Genomic DNA, 10,624 nt, shown 5'->3' on the forward strand with positions numbered 1-10,624 from the left:
CATTTTTATCCATTGTGATGACAAGTATTTTCGGACGGAGGGAGTACATTTTAGGGGATATTATTCATAATTCAAAACATTTTAGGCAAGGAGTGAAAATACGTGTGCATTATTGCCCTCCTTCCAGAGGTCAAAGCTAGGATCAATCCATATCAGCAAGATATGACTAGTTTTTTTTTTTGGCTGGAAAAGATATGACTAGTTTTTGGTACTACTAACTAAGCCTAAAACGCCGTCTTATCTTTTGAGACGGAGGAGAAGATTGTACCAGTGTAGACTACGTACACTCATTCCCTGGAAGAATCATATCCTACCACTGATCAACGAGCGGACCGCGAAGATAGTGCAGATGGGACGTCATACTCGTGAAGACTGTGAGATTTTGAATGCAAAAGCAAGCCACGCACGGGCGAGTATAATAGCAGTGGCCAAGACATTATTAATTCTCCCCTTGATTATATATACACCTTTAGGCCAATTATCCTTTAGGGAATCAGGGGCAAGATGTGCCACATATGGGCGTGACAGCCCACAAGTCAACTCGCATGTTGCTAACAACTCATCTAGCTAGGGTTGTGGTCCCCAATCGTCGATTCACTCTTCAACTACTTTTGATTGAAACCTTTCAACTGAAGACGTAGAACTTGCTACTAAGGGCTCACACAATGCGGATGATATTAGAGGATTCCTACAGGATTTCCGCCCACAGAAATTTCTCCTATGCTATCATTCCTTTTAAAGGAATAGAGGTACTATATTCATTATGGTTGTGTCTGTATACTAGTGCAAATTCGATTATTAAGCCTCCCAAACGTACAACATGTCTACATAATATGATCTCAATCTATGTCATAAGAGCATCTACAGCCGGACTCAGCAAATCTGGCCCATCAAACGCCCGTAGACGCCGGGCATTGACCGATCACGCCTCAAATTAGTCACTTTGCATGCATCTCATACTTCTCCCGCTCGACCTCATTCATGTAGGCGAACATCTCCGCCTCCACCGCGGCCTCTTGCGCCTTCATCTCCTGCCCGCGACGACGTCTTGCCTCCACAGCCGACTCCGACCGGAGGGAATCGAGGATGGCCTGCTGCTCCGCCTGCAAATCCCCGTCGCCAGCGTCCCCCACATCCTCCTCCTCCGTCTCATCCCCCCCTACTCCTCCTCCTCCGGATCCACTTCATCCAGAGGTAGCCCCGCGACAATCCTGGCTTCGCGCACAGCGCAGATCTGCTCAAGGAGCTCGAGCTGGCGCTCCGGCGTCAGAAAGGGTTCGCTCCTCACCCGGCGGCGTGAGGGGCATGGCTACTAAGTGGACGGGTGGAGTGGAAAGTGGTGGCGGCGGACAAGAGGAGGAAAATATGGATGGATGGTAGGGTTGCGGCGCCACCGGTCCGACGGAGGAGGCGAGCTTCGAACCACCAGGTTTGAGGGCTTTTCCGGCTGGGACCCCTTCGTCGGTCTGACCACTACTAGGAAAAGGCCTACTAGTGGCGCACCAGTTTTGCCTACTAATGGCGCACTACTGGTGCGCCACTAGTATTATATACTAATGGCGCACCACTGGTGCACCATTAGTATCTGGTATACTAATGGCGCACCACGCCGTGCGCCATTAGTATAGAGCAGCATGCGCCATTAGTATGCCTCCCAGGGGGCCATATTTACCCATGTGCTTTGGCATACTAATGACGCACGGTGGGGTGATGCGCCATTAGTATCCTTTGGCATACTAATGGCGCACTGTGGGATGATGCGCCATTAGTATCCTTTGGCATACTAATGGTGCACTTTGTGGTGATGTGCCATTAGTATGAATATTAGGTTTTTTTTTTACTTTTCTGATTTTTGCATAGGTTACAAAAGGTATTATTGGATAGAATATAGACATCAGCACACAGCAACAGCAGATTCATTGAATACAATAGAAGATTAGTCTCCGAATACAATTCATCATATTAGTCTCCGAATTCAAAAGACCGAACAAAGATAGAACATTACAAGTCTCGAGACCGCGAGTAGCGAGTTTGTCTTCACATTACAAGTCAATATCGATCATCTAAACTACCATCACATAGAAGAGAGCTGCGGTCATCACGATGAGCATCATCGCGATGAAACTGGTCTTCATCCGGTTCGTCCAACGCTCCCTCCTCTCTCCCGCTAGATATCGGGCGTATCTAGATTCCTCCACTGCCCTAGTGGTGTACCCTTTGTAACTGTTACCGCTGAAACGGTGAACCTTTCTCCGACACTCCTCCCAGTCGTCGTAGACTCCGGAAACCTTACTCTTGTACACGACATACGACGGCATCTCTATGCACAAGCCAAACAACAGACGATACATAAGCAATATATAAGTATGCAACAAAAGGATCGGAAGAGAAAAGCAAGACATTAATAGCATGATTCATGGTCCTACTAATAAATAGCATCGATTACATCTAAGTTGAACGACTGTCCAAACCAAAGAGACATACAAGTTCATTAAAGTTTAATTACAACATGAGCTAATTGATGTTTCAGAACTACAAATAGCATCACTACTTTCGACTCGACTCATGGGACCGGAGCGTGGATGAAGCTGCCGTCTTTCGTGATGGTCATGAAGTCGCGGGCATTGTCAGCCTGCATTTGTAGTGTTGTGTCTATCTCACTGTTGGACGGTTGATCTCTGAGGTAGAACTGCCCCGAGGTACGAAGGACATCTTGATGGATGATTTCTGCAAACTCCGACTGGATGCGAAAGAATTCTTGTCGGAGCTCCGCGTCCTGGATTGCCACCAAGCCTGTGGCCCAATCTTTGACATTATTTGGTAGCAGAAGGTGATTATGGTCCCGTACGATCTCCCACATGTGATGGAGTGTGTAGTAGGCATCCTTCTGACCGCCAGGCGGCTACTTGACGCAGGGGAACATCGTATTGTGGGTGAACGCGTGCCTGCCGTACCTACGAACTGGCCTCTTAAAGGTGCCTCCAGATGTGGCGTAGCCGGGGAGAGCATCATCAAGAACTTTATTGATATTTGTGTAGTCTATCTTGGAGTCACGGTCCGGGTCGAAATACATGGCCGTGAAATATTTCGGGCTTAAGAGGATGAGTGTGCAATGTGTGTCACTGCACAGAACACAGAATGTTAGAAAAAAAGAACGATCAAAATCTAAGAAATCATATGTTATAGGGCGGTGAGGGGATGACTTACTCGGGAAAGTAAGGCATGAGGAAGTTATCCTTATCTGGGTTTGCCAGAATGACGCCTTTGAGGTGTGAACTCGCGACTTGCCGGTCCCCAGCGCTGCCCAAGATCTTGGCATGCATGTAGAAGGGGTCGACTATCACGATGTCCGGGGTCTTGTCTCGAATGATCCGCATCTCCATACTCAGCGAAAACAGCCGAACAAAGGTGTAGTGCAGCAGATGAAGGTTAAACATAGCAAAGATGTCATCAAACCGCATGACGATCGTACCCCCGATGGCGCCATCCACAAAGCCCTTGCCCTCTGGCACCTTGGCCACGAAAACCGGGTATGCCACATCATTCTGGGAGAGACACCACTTCTCCAAAGAAAGAACACTGTCATGCAGACTTCGCATAGCACCGGTTGCAGCATTGAGCATATTTGTCGGTAGCATCGCCCTACCCGCCACATGCACCCTCCTCGAGATATCCATAGGTGAAGGTGGCCCATCCTGAGCACGGATCATACTCGGTGCCGGCTGGCTCGCACCGGCGCCCTTGTTAGTCTTTCGTTTCCGTCCCTTCTTCTTGATCTGCTATAATGGGACCGAGTTCTGCTCACAAACCGCCTTCTTGAGCGTGTTAGGGCTGATAATATTTTGCACCTCAGCTATCTGAGGCTCGGTGAAGGCGGGAGCTGGAGGCGTCTCCTGAGAACTGAACGCCAGACGACGCCTGGTGCAATTGGATTTCTCCGTCGTACCAGCTAGATCGCGGTCGTCTTGGTTGGGTTCTTGAGAAGGAGCCACGCAGAACTCGTCACCGTACCCATGTTCGGCAAAGTACTTATTGACGTTGGTAAATGTACCGTCGTCGTTGTCATCGTCGTCCGGATCCTGTGCCATATGCATGTCTGGATCCTGTGCCATAGGGATGTCCGGCATGTCCGCTAGCGTTGCGGCGTTCTTGCCATGGCTTGGCGCCGGCACGACTGGCGGTCTTGTCTGTGGGGTGGTGTCCCCCGCCCCCAAACGAATCTGGCTCTTCAGCCAAAGCAGGGGCCAGTTTACGCAGGCGCTGAGGGTCATCTCATCTTCTTCGTCGGCCCCAGCGGGTCGAATCAGAGGTAATAGCTCGTCGCAGCCTGGCAGCACCTGAACCAGTTCAACCCTATACACTGTGGGTGGCATCGGATTACCGTGGAACACGGGGTTGCCCGGTTGAACTATTCTGCCCTTGGCGACATCGACCAACTCGCCGCCCACGAAGTGCAGGAGAGTGCAAGGAACATCGGCGGCGCCGTGCGAAAACATGTAGGGCGTCAGGGATGCCCAGTCAAAGGCAAGGAGATGAAGTCATCGGCCGAGAGGCTTAGTTACCGTGATGCCGTCGAGCTCGGCTAATGTCGAGGCACCACCAACGGCGGGTGTGCAACTGACGGAGGGGCCGCTTGCTGGCGAGGTGCCGGCCGGCGTACACCCAGGTGCATTAAGCTCCAATGCCCATGCCGGCGCCGGAGACACGAATACTGCCTCCGCCGGAGACACCAATGGCGCCGCCTGAGACACCAATGGTGCTGCCTGCGCATTGTGCGAGTTGCTGGCCGTGAAGCTGGGAACCGGGGGAGGCCCCTGTTAGACGCCCGCAATCGACGTCGTCAGCCCCTGAATCAACGTAGGCGCCATGGCGGTGAGCGTCGTTCTAGTTGTTGTTGCACTTGCTCTTGGATAATCTCCGGAATCCGCGCCACTTGTGACTTGAGTGCTTCAACCTCGCGCGACTGGATTTCCGAGCTGGTCTTTTTCTCCTTTCGCCCACCAGCGGTATAGTATGATGACCATTTTGTGGACAAGCCTTTGTCGGCCACACGACCAGCTGACGACGGCTTACTGAGCTTATCCTTGTTTTTCATTACATTCAACGCCCTATTTAAAGGGGTGTCGAAAGGGGAGCTCTGAGATGACCCCGCGCTACTGCTTTCAGTGTCCTGCGGAAGGAATGTGAACCATTTAGAAATATTGAGGATTAATTAGAATGCAACGATATGGAGCTAATTACGCGGGGGTGTATTCCTTACCAGAACAAGCTCAAGCGCCCTGGTCTTTAGATCCGTGGTAAGCTCCTTTGTTACCGGGTCCTCCTTGTACCGGGCCCTGACATAGTTCCTGGTCTGCTTGTCATGGTATTTCTCAAAGCGGGGCGGTAGGCCTTGCTCAGCACGCTCCGCGTCCTCCTTGTCCCATATAGGCTCCGCCACTCTGTAACCGTCGGGACCGAGTTGGTGGACCCCTAAGTTCAACTCCCGCATTTCTTTCCCCCACTGACTTGATTCGGAGGTTGCGCTGCTCTCGCACTTGATCTTGAACTCCTTGTAGTCATCTTCGCTGATCAAAGGATATTTCGCCTTGATCTTCTCATAACTATCACCTTTTTCAATCATTGCCTTCACTGTGCTTCTCCAAGTAGATAGGGCCGTGCTCATCTTCGTGAGGGCGGCACTGTTCACTTTCTTCCCTGAGAGGCGTGTGCTCGCAAAGTCAGCGGGGAACTTGTATCGTTCGTGCAGCTTCGTGAAGAGGAGGCTGCGCAAATTCCCTCGGTCCTTATGTCTTAGGTTCTCGGTGTTGATCGAGACGGTGCTCTGGAGAATGCACCTGAGCTGAACCGAGTACCCCTTGACTAATTCTTTGGGCGCCGTTGGATGCCCGTCGGAGTTCACTTTAGTAAATTCCTCCTTGATGGTGCCGAGCACGCTCGGGCGCCAGTCCTTCCGTTGCCTCTTCGGTTGGTTGCCATCTGTGTCTGCGCCGCCATCATCAGTTGTGCTATCCTCGGCGGCACCATCAGTGGTGTCATCCCCGACACCACTAGGGGTTGTCTAGTCAAGATCGATGTCTTCCGCCACGTCCTCATAGCGGTGAGGTTCTTCCTCCATCTCCTGGGACAACTCCTAGAATTGCTTGCCGCCCGAACCGCCGGCCTCATCATTGTGGGCCATGTTTCGCTCTAAATAGAAAAAAAGTTTGGTCAAAAAGTTGGTTATTGTCAAGGAACAAGATCATGGTCTCATCATTTAGGGTTTGTCGACACCGAGGCATCCTAAAAGCTAAGCTTTTATCATTTAGGGTTTGTTGACGCCGAGGCGCCCTAAAAGCCTAAGCATACATCATTTAGGTTCTCATCGACACCGAGGCACCCTAAAAGCCAAGGTTTCATCATTTAGGGTTTGTCGACGTCGAGGCACCCTAAATGCTAAGTTAAGTTTTCATCATTTAGGGTTTATCGATGCCGAGGCACCCTAGGTTGGGCCTAATCACTTGGCACTAATCACTTGGCTCTATTGCCACCTATGTTGGGTTTATCATCTAGGGTTTATCGATGCTAAGGAGAATTCTAAGTTGGGCCTAATCACTTGGCTCTATTGCCACCTATGGTTTAATGCAGCAAGAATGGCGGGGCAGTTGATCCTACTTAATTAAGTACTAAGCTACCCCGGCCCATGCATTAGTCGCAAGTACCCCATATGTCCTATTTTTAGCAAAGTCATGCTAAAATTCACGGAAAATTTCAGCATGACCTTTGCTAAAAATAGGACATATGGAGTACCCGAATTTGTCGGAATGAAAGTTAATCGACATTCCGACAAACTCAAGGGTCTCTCGGGTTACAGCAGCAGCATCACAAGTTGACAAAATTCCCAAGTAGTATAGCAGCAACATCACAAGTAGTACCAATGAACATATAGTCCAGCAAGTTGAAAAAGCTGAAGTTCTCAGCATGAAGAATCACACAACACAGCACCTACATTATGATGATACATTTGGAGATTGCACATACAGTTTTCACATAAGCGTAATTGTTCTGGAGATTGCACATATGGTTTTTGACAGCACAACACCTATGACAGCACATACAGTTTTTCACATTTATAGATTGCACATACAATTTTCACATAGAGCAATGTTCTTTTCATTTCACCTTCCATTTTTTTGCAATTCAACTCACTTCCTTTTCTTATAGTTACTGCTCCCAAATGAAATGACACTTTGACATGGCTGCAATTTTTAGTGTCTACTTATCTGCAATTTTTCTTAAAGTTACACATTTTTTAATAAAACTATCTAAGGAGTTCTTCAAGTTCAAGTTACAGCCTGCATGCCCAGATGGTACATGCAGTACTGCCAATGGGACACTTGTATCAAGGAAATGAAAAATAATCATTTGCAGACAGTGAGTGCAAAATCATGATCGAATCTGCTTTCAGCTTAGACAAGGAACAAAAAAATCAGGCAAAGTCAAGCGTCGACCGGATCAAAATTCATATAATTCAACAGTAAGCAGTATAAACTTAAGAGTGTTCACATGGACGGCAGTCCTACAAAAATGCAAATTAAAACTACTTTTCATAGTGTAATTCACACAATAATTACTACTTCTATGTGTGAATCCGCGGCCACTGAGCCGAGCTGAAGCGCTCCTTAGCCAGTCAATATCACCAACCACTGATTAACAATGTTGACACTGCATCTTTGTAATAAGAAACAGTGATGTGCCACTACTACTACTGTTGGAACATGACTCGCTACTTAGCTTCTTTATTATCATGGTGGGCACTTAATCCCACTTCAAGTTCAAGACAAATTAGCAGCATGCATGCCTCAGTCTGAATCAGAGCTCACGCAACGGGGAACAGATTTTGGATGTGATGTTTCATTGCTAACAGTTTTATTAATTGCAATTAGTACGTGAATCAGGCTCTAGATAAACAAAGGGGAACATCACACCTAGTACTGGTCCCTAAGCTGGAAACTAGCTATTGCTTCTACTTTTTCAAGTTTATGTTGTTCCCTACCCTTCTACATCTAGCTACTCAAATACCAACAGTTCTAGGGAGAGACAAAAGCGCTTCAGCTTATATTTCTATAGATATCTTTTGAAGGACCCTGGTTTCCAGTTTTCCAAAACCTTCATCCCACCAACAAATCAAGACACAAAAATAATCAACTAAAAGCATATAATAAGATAAGATAATGCAACCCACAATCACTTGAAGTGACAGGATAGTCAGCCTTCAGAACTCTATGTTCTGGCAAAATTAACAGAAAGTATGGATACAATAAATAACAGTGCAGCAAAAAGACAGAAGGTAGGGAAAAAATGCTTACCTGGAATCAAAGAATGTATGAAACTGATAATTTGACTTGCTAAAGCTAAATGCTTAGAAGTTAATTTGACTTGATTTCAGACCAGATACCTGAAAAGGAACCAAAGGAAAATAAACCAAGCAGTCCATACTTCTTGATATATAAAAAAAGAAGTGTGGGAGCACATGCCCACATTAAATAGCTATTTAGCTTGATTAAGATTTGAGGAAACTACTGGTGCATTGAAGTACTATTGATGAAATGTTTTCTTGGATGTACTGCTCTACACTAACATCTGCACATTGTGCATAACAATTCACAGGCATATTTACTTGGTATACACGTACACGTATGTACGGGTTGGCTCATTGGCTCTACTTTTTTGTTTAGGATCAGGACGTACACTAGCAGTACACTTGCACTACAATTCATAGACAAAAAAGTAGATGTACCATTGAAGTACACCTACAGAAATATTTGAACCTACAGAAAATATTTGAACCTACACGTGTATGTACATTGTGCATAACAATTCACAGGCATATTTTCTTGGATGTACTGCTCTACACTAACTCTCTTTCTCCCACAAATTCACAGGCATATTTGAACCTACAGAACACCTAACAAAGCCTGAACTCAACCGACTCTGAATTCTGAACACTAGCAGAATCTTCAGAGAGCAGTACAGAGGAATGCAATTGAGGAAAAACAGAGTGCCAAGTTGTCAAATCCATTGCAATGCACCGCAGAGATAACCTTTTTGGATTCTACTTAGCACACACTAAATGAGCCTAGTCAAAACGAGAATTAACTGATCGTTATTTCTGAGCTGCAAAAGGCGTGAACTAAACTGAACACTATTAAGTCTGAATAATTAGCAGATTGTTCAGAACTAACAATGCTAATTTCTTACCCTTGGGAATTGGGACTCACAGAGGAAACTAGTGCATTCAAGAATAACATTTGCGCGGTCTGTCTAATTTAAAAATCAAATCGACCGATCCTGATTTCAGAACTGCAGAAAATCCTCAGCTTAACTGAACCGAACACCGTTAGTCTGAATAAATTTTCAGAGTGTTCTAAGTCTGAAAAGAAGAATGCATATTCCTCATCTCTGGGAGGGAATTGGGACTCACAGAGGAAATTGGAGCAGACGCCCTTGACGACCTCCCCTGCGTCGTTGGTGTAGACCAGGCGCTTGACGCACAGCAAGACCTGCACGCTGAACCTTGAACTCCTCGGCGGCGAACTTGAGCACCGCGGTGAAGGGCGCCGCCTCCGGCACGCTGAACCTGCGAGGCCACCGCACGACACACGCGGATCAGGACGAGATCTGGTCCGAGGAGGGTGGGGGGAGGAGGAAGAGGGGGGATCTGTACTCACACTTTGAAGGGGAGCTTGGGGTCGGAGGTGAGGATCCGTTCCACGCGGGTGCCCTCGAGGCTTGGGCGGGAGGACGTCGAGGGCGTGGGCGCGGGCGGAGGGGGGACGGCGAGGGAGGCGGCGCTCGGCTCGGGGACGGCGAGCACGGGGGGCAGCGAGCACGGCCCGGGAGGAGTCGGAGGAGACGGCGAGCGGGGGACCCGGGCACCTTCGCCGCCGTATGTGGGCGCGCGAGGGGAGGGAGTAGCCGGAGCACGAGGCGGCGACGGCGGACGGACGGCGAGGTCGGTGAAGAGAACGGCGACGGCGCCGCAACGAAGCCGTGTGGGCTGGCGGGGGCACGGGGGTGGAGTCTGGCGGGGGCGCCGCAACAAATGAGCCGCGAGGGCACGGGGGTGGAGTCCGGTGAGGGTCGGGGCGGCGGCGGCGTGGGTCGGGGGGCAGCGCGCGGGTTGGATCTGACGAAGGAGAGAGGAACGAAGGGGGTCTGGCGAGGGAGAGGGAGAAATTAGCTAGGGGGAAGCTTTCTAATGGCGCACCCTGCAGTGGTGCGCCATTAGTATGTTTTTTTAGATAGCAATGGCGCACCATCCGTCGGTGCGCCATTAGTATTCTTTTCTTTATATAGCAATGGCGCACCAGGCAGAGGTGCGCCATTAGTAATCTTTTTTTTATACAGCAATGGCACACCAGCCAGAGGTGCGCCATAAGTAATTTTTTTAATTATTTGTTGTTGAATCTAATAATTTTTAAGAAAATGAATATGAATATGAAATAGTAATAATTTTAGTTGCATTCATTTGTGACGGTGGAGCGGGCTGGGGAGGGTGCGGTGGGTCGTCGGCGGCGGTGGAGCAGGGAAGGGTGCGGTGGGTCGTCGGCGGCGGTGGAGCGGGGGAGGGTGCAGGGGGTTG

General features: G+C 48.7%; 1 protein-coding gene across 1 annotated transcript in view; it reads right to left on the reverse strand.

The window, feature by feature from the left end:
• Positions 1–6,939: 6,939 nt before the first annotated feature.
• LOC123090353 (nascent polypeptide-associated complex subunit alpha, muscle-specific form-like) overlaps positions 6,940–10,624 on the reverse strand; it is a 23,914-nt gene continuing 20,229 nt past the window's right edge. Inside the window, exons 2-4 of the mRNA XM_044511691.1 lie at positions 9,711–10,197; positions 9,464–9,619; positions 6,940–8,437 (exon numbers count right to left, since the gene is read on the reverse strand). Coding sequence (XP_044367626.1) covers positions 8,425–8,437; positions 9,464–9,619; positions 9,711–10,197 — 656 coding nt within the window. The 3' untranslated portion in view covers positions 6,940–8,424. The remainder of the gene's footprint in view (positions 8,438–9,463; positions 9,620–9,710; positions 10,198–10,624) is intronic.

Source organism: Triticum aestivum, chromosome 4B (assembly GCF_018294505.1).
Source record: "Triticum aestivum cultivar Chinese Spring chromosome 4B, IWGSC CS RefSeq v2.1, whole genome shotgun sequence".
Taxonomy (NCBI): Eukaryota; Viridiplantae; Streptophyta; class Magnoliopsida; order Poales; family Poaceae; genus Triticum; species Triticum aestivum.